This window comes from Mercurialis annua, linkage group LG1-X, assembly GCF_937616625.2.
Source record: "Mercurialis annua linkage group LG1-X, ddMerAnnu1.2, whole genome shotgun sequence".
In the NCBI taxonomy this organism is placed as follows: domain Eukaryota; kingdom Viridiplantae; phylum Streptophyta; class Magnoliopsida; order Malpighiales; family Euphorbiaceae; genus Mercurialis; species Mercurialis annua.
The window spans coordinates 64,116,235-64,133,899 of NC_065570.1; the positions used below are offsets into that span (position 1 = coordinate 64,116,235).

At 39.2% G+C, this 17,665-nt stretch overlaps 1 protein-coding gene across 2 annotated transcripts; it reads right to left on the minus strand.

Annotated features, from left to right (window-relative positions):
- Positions 1-275: 275 nt before the first annotated feature.
- LOC126665764 (uncharacterized) lies at positions 276-17,602 on the minus strand. 2 transcript variants are annotated; one of them, XM_050358662.2, is made up of 3 exons: positions 17,493-17,602; positions 2,428-2,538; positions 276-843 (listed from the first exon to the last, which is right to left on the minus strand). In XM_050358662.2, exon 3 carries the CDS (start codon positions 829-831, stop codon positions 442-444), a length of 390 nt encoding a protein of 129 aa, XP_050214619.1. In that variant the 5' UTR covers positions 832-843; positions 2,428-2,538; positions 17,493-17,602; the 3' UTR covers positions 276-441. The 2 variants fall into 2 exon arrangements, with proteins under 2 accessions (XP_050214619.1, XP_050214621.1); XM_050358664.2 differs by having other exon boundaries at positions 2,428-2,534; positions 17,493-17,570.
- Positions 17,603-17,665: the final 63 nt, after the last annotated feature.

Genomic DNA, 17,665 nt, shown 5'->3' on the forward strand with positions numbered 1-17,665 from the left:
TAAAAACCAAAAATATGATTCAACTTCTTTGAGCAAAAAAAAAAAAATCACAAAAATCAAATTTTCTTAACTTGTAAGTATTGAATGATTCTTTACTTACTAGTTACAATGAGATCTATGTAATAGTTTTCAAACCATTTGCTAGGTATTTAAATTTTAAACATGTAGACTTGTTTTAATTTATATACATATACATATATTTTTTTTAAGTAATTGAACCGATTGAATCATAAACTGGGTATCAATTCGGCTTTTATAATGCCGACCACAAGAGAAGAGCATCTAACTGGATCGTGGCAAGAGTATATTCAAGCCTGCAACCCAAAATTTAGTTGGCTTGGCCCTGGGCCTAGTTGCCTAACTATTTCTTAAACATTTGTTCTTGCAAAAACACAAGACATATAGCTTCTTTAATAAACAAAAAAAAAAACAGATAAAAATTTATGGGAATTTTATTCTAGATGTGTTATTATCATCATTATCATCCAAAATAACTTTAACTCCATTGTTTTTAAGAGCATTCACAATAGCCCATACCTTGGTGCGGTTCGTAAAACCTTTTTTCTCAATCTCTTTGTTAGCATCAACATGAATTCCTCTTCCTTGTCCTTGTTCGAGACCCTCCACCTTTAGTCGCATAGCCAACACCTCTCCGACGATTGATGCTGCTTTAGCATTACATGACCGACCACACTCTAAGGAGTTCTTGATAGAATGTTCAACTGTTGATGCTGTTGCGACGATCCTTCCATTGTTTCTGTCTACCACATTTGCTGTAATGTACTTCAGCGATATAAACAATCTCAGTACGTACCTTTTCAAAATCGTCATCTTTTTATTTACCTGCCATTTCATTTAACAGAATTCTTTTATCAGTTAACTCGGTATCATTAGCAGTTGGTAGAGGTGCCGTAACATGCAAGACTTTCATAGATGCTAATCCAACAGATAATGCTAAAGCAGTACTTTGCCAATCAAAGGTAGCTTCAATGCTATCACGGAATGTCCAATCCATATCAACTAATGTTTAGCTTAGTTAATATGCATGATTAATGTGGAGAAATCTACACAACTAAAGTTCGTATGAGGATGATATTGCTCTTATAACATTCAGTCATGGCCACCGAAATCAACAAAGCTATTAACCCCATAACTCTGGATGCTTATCAAACACTTTGAACTATGCAATTTCGTCAACATATTATGTGGAATGCATTAATTAAAAACGACCTACTACAAACAATGCCCCTTCAGTTCCCACCTATGCCAAAATAATTTAAACTTCTTCAGCATCGCTATTTGTGAAACCCACGTTTCACTCTTCACCTTCTATTATTAAATGTTCTAGATGTCCCTCCCCCCTTAACAAACTTGACAAATCCCTTGTATACGATCCCCCAATTCTTTTTCCATTTAACCCTTGTAAGAAAATAGAATCACAACTCATTAGTTCTCTTCAAGTTGGGCTCAAAGCCTTGGAAAAGTTTCAGAAACTCTCATTTCAGAGTGATTGCCCATTACACTCCCATGTAGGAGTGTGCAAACTGTTTTTAAGAGCATTAACAATAAATATAGTTGATCCTTCTAGCAATTACACGTCCCAATAAGAACATCAAAGACCAAAAAGTTTCACTATATGTCAATTTAAAATAACTAGTGAAGTAAAGCGTTCTACAACTGAAATATACTGTATATGCACAAGGACTTAATATATAATTATTTACATATATATAATTAGGAACTTGCACTACATATATAGTGATTGATAGCTTATAAAACCCAAACACAGAAGGATCAAGTGAATTCTAAATTTTAAGAGAGCTACAATTTAATGAATTAACTCAACAAGAAGAAAACAAAATTTGAGTTTTACACCACTCACAAAATCATCATCAAAACCACAATCCTCTAATTTAAGCTCTTTCTTCTTCATTTTTCAATTTTTTTTGATGCCCTTATCATTATTACCTTTTCATTTCAAATCTCTGCCTTCAAAATATTAACCAAAACCCATACCAGCAGTCTATTTATTTCAATCAAAATTTCAATATTTATGGCTACAAAGAATCAAAACAACCAAAATCAAGCTCTTCTTTTAGGCCGTTATGAGATTGGTAAGCTTCTCGGGCAAGGATGCTCGCAATTTTAGAACAAATTAAAGTAGCGATTGAAGTGGTTTAGGCAACTGTCTATTTTGTTATGGAATACGTTCGTGGTGGCAAATTGTTTAATAGAGTTACTAAAGGTAGATTAAAAGAAGAAGTTGCTAGAAAATATTTTCAAAGTCTAAAATAATCATGATCCACCATGGAGAGACTACAAACATGTGAGCCTATGACAAAAAATACCAATTAACATGCTAAGACAATCCGGTCCACTAAAGTAAGTATTAGGCACAAAAGAGTATTTTCTTGAGTAAAAACTTACATTAGAGTTGGTATCAAATTAAAGATCGGTAGTGATATTCTTGTTCTTGAACTGACTGCTTATATCGGCCAAAAACAGCTCACCCTTCTTGGTCCCAGTTGAAGTGACTGCCTGAAACAAAATTGGAACATAATAAAAAACAATCAAAGGCTAAGTTTATTACATAAACAAAATGCAACACCTTAGTTGGCCAATAACATAAAATATTTACAAGAAAAAAGATCAAAAGAAAGAACACACCAGACAGTTAACTACAGTGGCTAACATCATGGAGATACATCATAAAAAGCTAAAATAAAGCAAATGCATTGCCATTTCAATCAAATCGGATCACAAGTAAAAAAATCATGTATAGAAAATAATTTCATAAGGCCTCTTTTTACTGGGGGAATGGATAATGAGTTCATGTATATTTGAACCTCTAAAATATTGAGATGCCCGCAGAAACGCTAGTTGTGATACAAAAATTGCATCTTACATCATTGTTAGAATAATAACTAGTTGTTCAAATTGAAAGTACACAGCTACTAATTAAGCAGTACTTAAGGATGTAAAGAAAGAAAATTCTACATCTAACCTTTTGGTAGCGTGATAGGAGTGAAATACTCCTATCTTTAGGATGTCTTTTCGTATGCTTTTATGTGTTTTCACCCCGTTTTTATATGGAATTGATTAACTTATAGAGGGTGTTTATGTTCAGGGAATCAAGAGCATTACGAAGAGTTTTGAGGCCGAAATAGTGGAAAATGAGCGGAAGCGGAAGTCGAGCGCAAAAGAAGTTAAAGCCGGAAGCGAAAGAAGTCGACTCCCCCTTCTGAGGAGGTGTCTCGAATCGAGACATCCCACTTAAATGGGTGTCTCGAATCGAGACACAAAGATTTGAGAAGCAGAATTATCTGCTTAGTGTGTCTCGAATCGAGACACACTCATAAGTTGAGTGTCTCGATTCGAGACAAGAGAAAAGTAGGATTTCGGTTTTTGCTTGCTTTCTTTCTCTATTGGGCCCAAACATTCTAGATGGGTTGTACTTTTATTCCCTATTATGGGTAGTACTATATAAGGATACATTACTTTCCCTTTTTAGGGTTATGCACTAGATTTTAGACTTGTAGCCCCCATTTCCTATTACTATTCTCAGATTTTTAGATACAATTGTTCTTAGTTTTAATTCCAGATTCTTGTTCTTAACTTTGGTGATTAATGCAAGATTATTATTATTCAAGCTTCATTATTATAGTTATTGTTGAATGTTTTTCTTCTACTTATTAAAGGTAATCTTTCTACATCTTAATAGTATGTTTAATTCTTGTTTAATCATTGCTTTAGTTTTGATAATGGCTAGCTAAACTCCTTGTTTGGGGGTTGTTGATGATTGCCATGATTAGTTGAATAGTTGATTAGGGTAGATTTGTGTTGGGAGTTTGTTGTGATTATTGGGGCTTAATGCTTAGATTAACTTGATCTATTAATCTATGTTTAGAGACTAGTTAATTAGGCGAGAGTCAATTAATTAGACGGACTTAGTTGATCACAAACCTAAAATCTAATCACGCTAGGGCGGTTTAGGGATTAGGTGGTTAGAAGTTAGCTTCGCGATTGGATTAGATTGACATTGTTGACTTCTAATTACGCGAGAGCGATTTAGACGTCAACTTGATAATCTAATCTCAATTAGACCTAATTGCGGACTCGAGAGAGCGGATTAGGCAATCTAGGAAAACTTGACCCGAGCCGATAACACTATTATACCCAATTTTCTAGGATTCGTTAGTGGCATGATTTAACAACCTCTAGACGCTTTTTCCTATTGTTTATTCCCGTTTATTAATTAATTGCTTTAGTTTTTAATTGCTTAAAGTGTGATTTCACTAGTTTTAAATTCCGTAGTCATTACTATAATTCCAATTGATCGTTGCTTTCCGAATTGAATTTCCATTTACATATTCGCTCACTTTAAACCTCTTGTCTTCGTGGGATCGATTCCGTATTTCCGGATTACTACAAGTTAGTATTTTTGCTAACAAGTTTTTGGCGCCGTTGCCGGGGACAAGGTTGCGTTTAATTGATTGAAAGTATTGTGAAATTCGGTCGAGTTAGCGTTATTTTCTGTTTTTTTGGTTTATTGTTATTAATTATCTTTCGTGGTTTACACTCGGTTTTCTTGTTGTTGTTTGTGTAGGGAATTTGATTTTTGTGTATGCACAATACGCGACGAGCAAATCTACCACTAGAACCGTTCCAAGATAACCTCGGTAACTACGAAAGAGGTGTAAGAAGAAGAGCCCGTATACCCGAAGTTATGAACAACGAGGGAAACAATTATGACGAAGAGGGGAGGTTCAATCCTCTAATGGATGGAGGGGAACAACAATATCCACCCGCTCCTCCATTAGGGAATGTGAACCGACCAAGGCAACAAGACCACCCAAGGGATGATCGACCCCAAGCGCACGCACACGTGCCAAACCAACAAAGACAAACTTTGGGTGAGTTTTTCTTGCCGGATGTGGACAATGCAACCTTTGGATGCTTCGCAATGCCGGTTCAAGCGGCAACTTTTGAGATCAAGCCGAGTACCATTCAACTTTTGGAAAATCGTTGTGCCTTCTTTGGGTTGAGTCATGAGGATCCTAATGAGCATATCGCCAAGTTTTTGGGTGTTCTAAACACATTCAAGCTTCATGGGATAACGGCGGACCAAATTAAACTTCGGATGTTTCCTTTTTCCTTGAGGGACAAGGCTAGCATTTGGTTGCATTCTCTACCTAATGAGTCCATTCATAATTGGAGGGAGTTGGCTCAAGCCTTCCTTAACAAATATTTCCCTCATGGCAAGACTACAAAGTTGACTAAAGACATACTTGAGTTTGTCCAATTTGAAGGAGAATCACTTCATGAAGCATGGGAGCGGTTCAAAGATTTACAACGAAGTGTACCCCATCATCGGCTCAATAGAGAGCATGTTATACAAATCTTCTATGATGGGACGAATGTCACTACCCGAGCTACTATCGATGCGGCTTCGGGGGGGTCACTCATGCAAAAGACCTATGAGGAAGCCCTTGAATTGGTGGAGAAATTGGCCGTGGTTAGTAGTACTTGGGGTCCTATGGAAAGAAGAGCGCCACCTACTCAAAAGTCACTCATGACTCTTGATCAAGTGAGGGAGATGGAGTCCATCAAAGCCGCAAATGCTTCGCTTCAAGCTCAAGTGGATGCTCTCAAGAAACAAGTCGCTCCGATGCAAAGAAACGCTCCGGTGGCTTATGTGCAAGTAGGTTGTGAATTTTGTGGTGATTTTGGCCATTCGGGAGGAGAATGCCTAGTTACGGGTCAAGCCTTGAGTGAGCAAGTCAACTACATAGGGGGACAAAGGCAAGCTAATGACCCCTATTCGAACACCTACAACCCCGGATGGAGGAATCATCCAAACTTCGGGTGGAGAAATCAAGAAGGGCAAGGCAATGCTCAAGGGCCTAATCAAGCGGGTCCAAGCTTCCAAGGTGGAAATAGACCTCCCCAACAACAAGGGAATTACCATCACAATCAAGGTCATGGCAACAATGCGGGTGCTAGACCTCAACATCCTCCCGGGTTTCAACCTCAAAGAAACATGGATGAAGGGAATATGCTTGCTAAGTTGATGGATGAGCTTAGAGAGATGAAGCAACTTCAAAAGAATCAAGCCGCCACTAATCAAATGCTTGAGACTCAAATCTCTCAACTTGCTATCAATCTTCAAGGTAGACCACAAGGGGGATTGCCATCTACTACGGAGAACAACCCTAGAGAACATGTTAAGGCGGTAGAGCTCCGAAGCGGGAGAACTCTTGAGAAAGCCAACGGAAAGAGGCAAGTTGTTGAGGAGGATGAGCCTCAAGTGGTAATTGACATAGCAAGTTCAAGTCAAGAGTTGCCAAAGGATTGTGAGGAAGTGGTTGTCGAGGTTGAAGAGCCCTATGTGAGGCCACCACCACCTCCACCGTTTGTACCACCGGTTCCATTCCCAAGCCGGTTGAGGAAAGCTCAAGGGAACGAAAAATTTCACAAGTTTCTTGAGATTTTCAAGAAATTACAAATCAATCTAAGTTTGGCGGATGCACTTCGGGAGATGCCCCAATATGCAAAATTCTTGAAAGACATAATTATGAACAAGCGTAGTTGGGAGCAAGGTGGGACAATACCGCTCACGGAGCATTGTAGTTCAATAATCCAAAGCAATTTACCGACAAAGCTTAAAGATCCAGGGAGTTTTTCTATACCTTGCACCATAGGAAATATGAATGCTATAAATTGTTTGTGTGATCTTGGGGCAAGTATTAACTTGATGCCATTATTTCTTTTTAGGTCTTTATTTGGTGATCAACCGGTAAAGCGCACCTCGATGGTATTGCAACTTGCCGATCACTCTCTCAAAAAGCCGTATGGGATAGTGGAAGACGTACTCGTTAAAGTGGATAAATTCATCTTTCCGGTGGATTTTGTGATCTTAGACTATGCGGTGGATAAAGAATGTCCTATGATTCTCGGTCGCCCTTTTATGAACACCGGGCGTGCTCTCATCGATGTTCACGCCGGCAAGCTCACCTTGAGAATTGATGAGGAAAGTGTGGAGTTTGATATGAAGAGAGTGATGCGGAATGCCATCGAGGAGGAAGATTGCATGAGAATCGATTTGGTTGATGAACTTGTGAGGGATACTCTTGAAGCGAGTATGGAAGAGTTTAATCAAGACGGAGTGACGAAAAATCAACTTCTGGGTTCCCTACATGAGTGTCTCGATTCGAGACACCCAACTAAAGAGAGTGTCTCGATTCGAGACACCAAGAAAAAGGGAGCAGAAGCTCCCTATGATTTTGTCTCGAATCGAGACAGTCCCATAAGTAGACTGTCTCGAATCGAGACAAGAGCAAAAGGAGGGGACCCAAATTTTTCTGAAATTTCGAAAGTCACCTTCCATTCCGATAATCCGAGTGATGAGTATTCCGAGGAGGATGAACCTAAGCCGGAGAATTTGAACAAGAGTAGTGGTGTGACTCCACCATCTTCCGAGGTGCCACCACAAGTTGAGTTGAAGCCACTCCCATCTCATCTCCGGTATACCTTTGTTGGGGAGAATGAGACTTTACCAATAATCATCTCGAACAAGCTTTCTAAGGAACAAGAGAGGAGGGTGGTACAAGTGGTGAAGGAGCATGTATTAGCAATAGGGTGGCAAATCTCCGACATTCGTGGAATAAGTCCTCAAATTGTGATGCATAAGATCAATCTCGAAGATGAGTCAAAGAAGTCGGCTCAAAGGCAACGAAGATTGAATCCGAATATGAAGGAGGTAGTGCACAAAGAAATTGTTAAGCTCCTCGACGCCGGAATAATCTACCCTATTTCGGATAGTGAGTGGGTAAGCCCAATCCAATGTGTCCCTAAGAAGGGCGGTATGACAATGGTGGAGAATGAAAAAGGAGAACAAATATCCACAAGGACGGTAACCGGTTGGCGAGTATGCATCGATTATCGGAAGCTCAACGAGGTGACCCGAAAGGATCACTTTCCGCTACCATTTATCGATCAAATGTTAGAAAGGGTAGCGGGACACAAATTTTACTGCTTCCTTGATGGGTACTCCGGTTACAATCAAATATTAATCCTCCCGGAAGATCAAGAGAAGACGACCTTCACATGCCCCTACGGTACCTTTGCATATCGGCGAATGCCCTTCGGACTATGCAACGCACCCGCCACATTTCAAAGATGTATGACCTCAATCTTTAACGACATGATTGAGGATATTATGGAGGTGTTCATGGACGATTTCTCCGTGTTTGGCGACTCATTCGATGGTTGTTTGGCGAACTTAAGGCGGGTTTTAGCAAGATGTGTTGAGACAAACTTGGTGCTTAATTGGGAAAAGTGCCACTTTATGGTGGATGAAGGCATTGTACTCGGGCATAGGATATCGGAAGCGGGAATCGAAGTGGATAGGGCAAAGACAGAGGTTATTGAAAAATTAGTCGCTCCGACTACGGTCAAAGGAGTTCGGGCATTTTTAGGCCATGCGGGCTTCTACCGGCGATTCATTAAGGACTTTTCATCTATTGCACGGCCCTTGACGAGATTGCTAGTTAAAGATGCGCCGTTTGAATTCACAGAGGAATGTCAAGGTGCTTTTGAGAGACTTAAGGAAGCACTTGTGACCGCGCCAATTATATCGTCTCCGGATTGGAGCTTGCCCTTTGAGCTCATGTGTGATGCGAGTGACCAAGCTTTAGGGTGTGTTTTGGGTCAAAGGAAGGATAAGAAGGTCCACGTGATTTACTACGCGAGCCGGACCATGGCGGGAGCTCAGCTCAATTATACCACAACCGAAAAAGAGATGTTGGCGGTGGTATTTGCGTTAGACAAGTTTCGGCAATATTTGCTCGGATCAAAGGCCATCATTTATACCGATCATGCCGCCTTGAGATATCTTTTTGCTAAGCAAGATGCAAAACCAAGGCTTATTCGATGGATTCTTTTAATGCAAGAGTTTGATGTAGAAATCCGAGACAAAAGAGGAACAGAGAATGTCGTGGCGGATCACCTATCACGGTTAGAAACTCCGGAACCTATTCCAATTGGTGTTGATATTAATGAACGGTTCCCGGATGAAATGTTGATGGTGATCTCGGAAGTGGAGACACCTTGGTATGCGGATATAGCTAATTACTTGTCTTCCAATGTCATGCCTTCGGATCTATCGCACCATCAAAAGAAGAAATTTCTGAGTGATGTGAAACGTTTTTTGTGGGATGAGCCGTATCTTTTCAAGATATGTGGTGATGGGATGATCCGGAGGTGTGTATCTTTGAAGGAAGTGATGCCAATTTTGAGCCATTGTCATGAGGCGGATTACGCCGGGCATTATGGGGCGTCAAGGACCGCGGCTAGAGTGCTAGAAAGTGGGTTCTTTTGGCCTACCCTATTTCGCGATGCCAAGGAGTTTGTGGGGCATTGTGATCGTTGTCAACGAGTAGGGAACATTTCCAAACGAGATGAGATGCCATTGACCTCAATCCAAGAGGTGGAGATCTTTGATGTGTGGGGCATAGATTTCATGGGGCCATTTCCGATGTCTCATGGAAATCTTTTTATCTTGGTTTGTGTGGATTACGTATCGAAATGGGTAGAAGCGGAGGCTTTACCTACAAACGATGCCAAGGTAGTGGTGAAGTTTCTCAAGCGTCTAATTAACCGATTTGGGACTCCAAGGGTTATCATTAGTGATGGGGGGTCACATTTTTGCAACCGGCAATTTGAGGTTTTGATGAAAAAGTACAATGTGTACCACCGAGTTGCTACCCCCTATCACCCCCAAACGAGTGGCCAAGTGGAAGTTTCGAATCGTGAATTGAAGAGAATCTTAGAGAAGACAGTAAATGGGACAAGAAAGGATTGGTCCCTCAAGTTGGATGACGCCTTATGGGCCTACCGCACGGCATTTAAGACACCTCTCGGTATGTCGCCTTATCGAATTGTGTATGGGAAAGGGTGTCACTTGCCGGTTGAATTAGAACACAAAGCCTATTGGGCAATTAAGAAGTTGAACTATGACTTCAAGGCGGCCGGTGAGAAGCGATTGTTGCAACTTAATGAGTTAGATGAATTCCGACTTGATGCTTATGAGAATGCCAAACTTTATAAGGAAAGAACGAAGAAATGGCATGATGCTCACATCTCACCCAAGTCATTTGAAGTTGGAGCTTTTGTGTTGCTTTATAATTCAAGGTTGCGGTTGTTTCCGGGAAAATTAAAATCTCGGTGGAGTGGTCCGTATAAGATCCGGCACGTGGCGGTTCATGGAGCAATAGAATTAGAAAATCAAAAGGGAGAGACGTTCAAGGTCAACGGAAACCGTTGCAAGCCCTACTTGGGACCTTTGACGGGTCAAATAGATGACAAGATCTATCTTGCTCCCCCTTCAACTTAAGTGCCACGGATTGACGGTCGAGCTTTCGACCTTAAACAAGCGCACTTGGGAGGCAATCCCAAGAGGTTTGAATTTTAATGCTTTTAGTTGTTTTCATTTTGCAATTGCCTTAAGTTTTTCATTTTTTTGTTATTGTTTATGATTTGGCGTATTTCATATGTTGTTATGTTCGAGATAATGCGTGGTATGTTCGGTTTTTGGATGTGTAGGAGTTCGGTGGAGCGATTCTTCAAAAAAAAATCAAGGTTCCCTAAGAAAGGAAAAACAGAATAATCTGTTTTCCCTTGTCTCGAATCGAGACAAGCTTCTTAGGAAGTTGTCTCGATTCGAGACAAAAGAAGCAGATTATTCTGCTTCTCTTTTCTTGGTGTCTCGAATCGAGACACCTATTTAACAAGGGTGTCTCGATTCGAGACACTTGACTTAAAGGGGGGACTTTGAAATTTTCTCATTGGCTCTTATTTGCTTCACATGGATTGATGATGTGGCACGATCCTAACCCTTCAAGATTCAAATTTTTGACATGGATCACCAACTTACAACACATCTTGGCCCTTCAATCCATAGCTATGAATTTAGCCATAAAAAGGACTCCATCACTTCATCTTCTCCACAATTCCATACCTAAATTAGAAAACCTCCATATCCAAAAGCTTCTTTCTCTTTCATCAAGCCAAACCTTCAAGAAGCCTTAGCCACCATTCAATCTACCCAAATTCAATTCCAAACACATTTCCGAACACCCTTTACGCCACTCTAGCCATGTCACGAATTACACGATCAAAGAAGACCGTCGCGCAAACTTCGAACCCACCACCACCGGAGGTTGAACCAACGCTAGGAACCTTCCGTTCCAACCGTAAGAAAAGTGCTTCCGGGTCCAACGTTTTCGGAGTTAACACTCCGGGGGCTCTTCGACACCGTTTTGATACGCCTTTTGATATCCGTACCGAGGCGGAAGGGAATAGGTTCAAGAGCCTTAAGAAGAAAGGTATTTCCGTTCCATACAAGATTTGTTGGGAGAGCATGACGAAGTTGAAAATCCATGGGATTGTGAAGCCCTATTTCGATTGGTTGGATTTTACAAAAATGGAGGCTTCTCCACATGAGTATTGTGAGGAACTTACTTATGAGTTCTTCACCACACTCAAACCATCACCAACAAGCGAGACAACTCTCACTTTCCGGCTAGAAGGGAAAGAGCGGGAATACACATTGGCCAACTTGATTGAAGATTTTTCGTTGTGGGATATGGGATTGAAGTTTATACCGGAAGAATTTGATGACAATTTGGTTTGGAATGGGGCATCGGGTAAGGCGGTTTTTGATAGCCACAATGCGAAGCTCAATGAGGTGAGGGATATCGCGGCCATAATCTTGCTCAAATGGTATGCTCACTCTTATGTCGGGCGCCATGAGTCCAACAAGGTAACACGATCGGATTTGCTAATTCTCCGGGTACTCAAGGATGAAACCAACCCGGATGTGCAAGTTAATGTGGGCTATCGATTCATGAAGATTTTGTTAGAAGCTCCGGAGAAAAATAAGAAACTCGGCCATGGTTGGTTTGTGATGCACTTAGCAAGAAAAGACCCCGAGTTTGATGAAAGCAAATACAAGTTGTTACCTCCAAAGATGATCGATGTGGATCATCTCTCGCATGGGGGTTATGCAAGGAAACAACGGGTTGTTGGAAAATACGTACAAGAACATTGGGAAGACACCCATCCCGGCCAACCTTACCCTAGAGCGGGTTGGAGTGAGCCAAGAGAAGAACCCATACCGAGGCGGCCAAAGGAGCAACCTCGAAGAAAAGATAACCATATGGCCGGCACTAGTGCCGAAGGTGGGGAACAATTTGCTAGTGTTCCGGAGGGAGTCCAATGGGAGCAACCGCCCCCATACGATTTCCAAGCGGACCAACGTGCTTTTATGGAGGAGCAAAGAAGGATGTGGAAGAAGATGGAGTATAGGCAAGAAAGGATGCAACATCGCATGAGGAGGCATGAACAAAAGATGCAAGAGTTTTACAACGCTCAAGGCGGTCCGCGTTTCCCGTCTCCTACACCTTCGCCGGAGCCACCCGAGTTCGATTGAACTCGAAGATTTGCTTTCTTCAACTCTAACTCATGCAATTTTCCGTTTTATTTCATTGCCATGGGGACATAGCATAGAAATAGTGTGAGGAGGGGTTGTTGAAAATATGAATGCGTTAGAGTCTCGGTTTTATTGTTTTGTTTTTAATGTTTGCGTGTAGGAGTCTAGGTTGTTTGTTTTATTATGTTGTTTATTTTGAGTCACCTCGCACTAAATCGTTGGCTTGTGTATGTTGAAGCATGATTAGTAACCTTGGTGTATTTGTAAAATGAAAAGTTTGATTCCCGATCAATGAAGTTAGTGAGTGCATTTTTCTAGTTTAAATCAATCAAATGTGAATGTGTTTAATAAGATGCAAGTTGTATGACATGGTTCAATGAAATTCGAGTTAATTCCATGTAAATGGCGTTGTGTTTTGACAAGTTGTAGTGCTTAATACGGATGCATGATGTGTGCTTTTAAATTGACAATTTGTGCCATTTTTGAAAATTTGAGTATGATTGGCATGTTTTCATAGGAATTAAGTTTTTTTTGCATGATACCCTTTTATTGAGTGATTATTGAGCCTAATTGTTGTTGTGAGTGTCAATTGCATGCTAGATTCCTAGAACTTGCTTGGTGTCCGTTCAAAACTATAAAGGTTGAGTGTTAATGACTAGATGAGTATGGCATTTAGGAATACCCCAAATTTTTGAACAAAATCACTTAAAAGCCTACCCTCTACCTTTAGAATCACCATTTTGAGCCTAAGCCCTTCTTTGTCAAAACACAAATTACACAACTCCCTTCAACAACTTACCTCTTAAAACACCCAATTTGATTTGAATGACTTAATGATGAGAAAAAGGCGACACTAGCTTGATGACTAGAAAGAAATGTGAAAGGGTGTAAAGAATAGAATTTGCCTCGAGAAAAAGAAAATCAAAAGAAAGAAAGAATAAAAACAATTTCAAGAAAAAAAAAAAAAAAAAAAAAAAAGAGAAAACAAAAAAATAAAAAGAGGAAAATGAAGAAAAGAAAAGAAAGAAAGGATAAACAAGGGCAATAAATAATAATAATTCAAAAGTTCACAAGTGTTGAAAATCCGAGCTAGGTCGAAAGTATATTAGAAAAGAGTCGTTCAAATCAAGTTTTAGCCAAGTACCCAAATCTACCTACCCCTAACCCATAGCCAAGTTACAACCCTCACAAGTCCATATGATAGTTGTTGATTACCGAACCAAATAGTGGAGTTCGGGACTAAAGGCAAGCCTATGGTGAATAAGCACGATGTGAGTTTAATTGTTTACCCTAAACACTTGTGTGTTGGAGTGATATCTTGTGAGTTTCATTGTGCTTTGCTTGGCTCCTATGAGAATAATGCCATGATTTACCATTTCATTTTGGCCAATGTGTGCATGTCCCGTAGATGATTGTAACTCCGAATTTGCTTAACACAAATGCCTTACCAATAGTATTCTCAATGTCATTGGACTATGTCATTATACTTGCATTCATCGTTGGTTGCATCGCTTACAATTGATAACACTAGAAATTTGTCTTGTGCCTTCATTGGTTGGGAGTTCATGTGTAGTCATGTGTTTACAATCTCCAAGGTTGCTAACTGTTGTGGTTGATAGTGAGATTCATTTCTTGCTTGGGGACAAGCAAGGTTTTAGTGTGAGGAGGTTTGATAGGAGTGAAATACTCCTATCTTTAGGATGTCTTTTCGTATGCTTTTATGTGTTTTCACCCCGTTTTTATATGGAATTGATTAACTTATAGAGGGTGTTTATGTTCAGGGAATCAAGAGCATTACGAAGAGTTTTGAGGCCGAAATAGTGGAAAATGAGCGGAAGCGGAAGTCGAGCGCAAAAGAAGTTAAAGCCGGAAGCGAAAGAAGTCGACTCCCCCTTCTGAGGAGGTGTCTCGAATCGAGACATCCCACTTAAATGGGTGTCTCGAATCGAGACACAAAGATTTGAGAAGCAGAATTATCTGCTTAGTGTGTCTCGAATCGAGACACACTCATAAGTTGAGTGTCTCGATTCGAGACAAGAGAAAAGTAGGATTTCGGTTTTTGCTTGCTTTCTTTCTCTATTGGGCCCAAACATTCTAGATGGGTTGTACTTTTATTCCCTATTATGGGTAGTACTATATAAGGATACATTACTTTCCCTTTTTAGGGTTATGCACTAGATTTTAGACTTGTAGCCCCCATTTCCTATTACTATTCTCAGATTTTTAGATACAATTGTTCTTAGTTTTAATTCCAGATTCTTGTTCTTAACTTTGGTGATTAATGCAAGATTATTATTATTCAAGCTTCATTATTATAGTTATTGTTGAATGTTTTTCTTCTACTTATTAAAGGTAATCTTTCTACATCTTAATAGTATGTTTAATTCTTGTTTAATCATTGCTTTAGTTTTGATAATGGCTAGCTAAACTCCTTGTTTGGGGGTTGTTGATGATTGCCATGATTAGTTGAATAGTTGATTAGGGTAGATTTGTGTTGGGAGTTTGTTGTGATTATTGGGGCTTAATGCTTAGATTAACTTGATCTATTAATCTATGTTTAGAGACTAGTTAATTAGGCGAGAGTCAATTAATTAGACGGACTTAGTTGATCACAAACCTAAAATCTAATCACGCTAGGGCGGTTTAGGGATTAGGTGGTTAGAAGTTAGCTTCGCGATTGGATTAGATTGACATTGTTGACTTCTAATTACGCGAGAGCGATTTAGACGTCAACTTGATAATCTAATCTCAATTAGACCTAATTGCGGACTCGAGAGAGCGGATTAGGCAATCTAGGAAAACTTGACCCGAGCCGATAACACTATTATACCCAATTTTCTAGGATTCGTTAGTGGCATGATTTAACAACCTCTAGACGCTTTTTCCTATTGTTTATTCCCGTTTATTAATTAATTGCTTTAGTTTTTAATTGCTTAAAGTGTGATTTCACTAGTTTTAAATTCCGTAGTCATTACTATAATTCCAATTGATCGTTGCTTTCCGAATTGAATTTCCATTTACATATTCGCTCACTTTAAACCTCTTGTCTTCGTGGGATCGATTCCGTATTTCCGGATTACTACAAGTTAGTATTTTTGCTAACATAGCGGACATCAGTAAGAAATCTAAACAGCTAGAAAAGAAAATAAAAACACATTCGGATATGTCCGATTAGTGATAGCTAATGTAGATCATGAAAAATAACAAACGGAACTCAAACAGTTGGAGTATCGCCTATCTTCATCAAGCTCATGAGATTAGTTTACATGTTTAGATATTTAATGTTGCTATTTTAAGAGATTCCAGAAGACTTAAGAGAGAGAAATATAAAATTACTGGCACCCTATCTAGAATTTATGTCTAGGTGAGTAATTTGCACTACTTCACATTCGACCTTCACAGTATGTGTTAAGAGAGAAACAAATCATGTCAAAGCTCAGTCAATAATCAACTATCAACCACATTAAGCATTTCATTGGTTTGAGAACGCTGGAACTATTAAGACTCCGACAACAACCATGGATGCTAAGCAAAATCTATTGAAATGCATATCATATAATCATAAGGCTTCCTATTCCTCAAAATAGATATAGCTGATCCTTCTAGCAATTACACCTCCTAATAAGAACATTTAAAGACTTAAAAATTTCACTAAATGTCAAATTTGATATAATTAGTGAAGTAAAGCATTCTACAACTGATACATATTGTATATGCATATGGAATGGACATATAATTATTTCCAAATATCTCATTAGGAGCTTGCACTACATACATAGTGAATGAAAGCTTATAAATGCAAAAGGATCAAGTGAATTCTAAATTTTAAGAGAACTACAGTTTAACGAACTAACTCAAACAACAAGAAATCAAAGTTTTAGTTTTATGCCACTCACAAAATTATCATCAAAACCACAGTCCTCTTATTTAAGCTCTTTCTTCTTCTCATTTTTCAAAGAAACAAAATTTTGACGCCCTTACCATTTCAAATCTCCGCCTTCAAAAAATTAACCGAAAGGTCCGAAACCCATACCAGCAATCTATTTATTTCAGTCAAAATTTCGATATCTATGGCTACAAAGAATCGAAACAAACAAAATCAAGCTCTTCTTTTAGGCCATTATGAGATCGGTAAGCTTCTCGGGCATGGAAGCTCGCAATATTAGAACAAATGAAAGTGTAGCGATGAAGTGGTTGAGGCAACGATTTATTTTGTTATGGACTATGTCCGCAATGGCAAATTGTTTAATAAAGTTGCTAAATGTAGATTAAAAGAAGAAGTTGGTAGAAAATATTTTCAGCAATTGATTTCTGCTCTTTCTTTTTGTCATGGTAGAGGTGTTCTCCATCTAAATTTAAAGCATGGAAATTCGCGTCTTGATGAGAATGGTGATCGAAAAGTTTCTGATCAGAAAAAGGGTATGATGCTGGTAAAGTTGATATTTGGTCTTGTGGAAGATTTATAAGGGTGACTATGCCATATACAAAATTCTCTAGTTTTAGAACCTGGATTCCTTTAGATTATCAATTGAAGTAGTTGAGCAGGCAACGTTTAACTATGTCTTGTAAGAAGGTTGTCATTTGGATAAACATTGAATAAAAGAGTCAGGACTAGCTAACCTGAAACTGAACAAAAACAGTCAAGGCTTTCATGTCAGCAAACTCAGATTCTAGATGAATTGAGTCTATGTGTGCTAATCTAGAATTCTATAAATGAGCCTGCCAATTTATGTACTTGTTCTAGCCATTTCTATCCTTCACATTATATAGCTAAATCTCTCTAGCCTTACGCTTCGATTTTACGCCTAGTTCCACCTCTAACCGTAACCATGGACTCCAGTGCCTTCATTTAGCACTCTACTAACGGGAGACTGTCAATAAAACTGGATACATCATAGCGAATGGTACTGCAGGAGCTCACATAGTATAAGACTCTGAAATGGCAGGAAATTTTATCATATTTTATCGTAAAATTGCAACTAAATTAACACTATAAACTTACCAGGAAATCTTTGAGGTAGAGCGAGACTGAGAAAGGCTGTTTCTTTCAGTTTGTAAGTTCGGAAATTTGTATTTGAAAAAAGGGCAAGAAATTAGAATTGATAAATATCACAATTCTGAAAACGACGTCGTTTTCAAGTCTTTGAAGCCAAATTGTGTTAGGATACGCTACTT

Coding starts and splice junctions, on each gene's coding strand:
- LOC126665764 (XM_050358662.2), bottom strand. CDS start 831: ATGACGATTTTGAAAAGGTACGTACTGAGATTGTTTATATCGCTGAAG.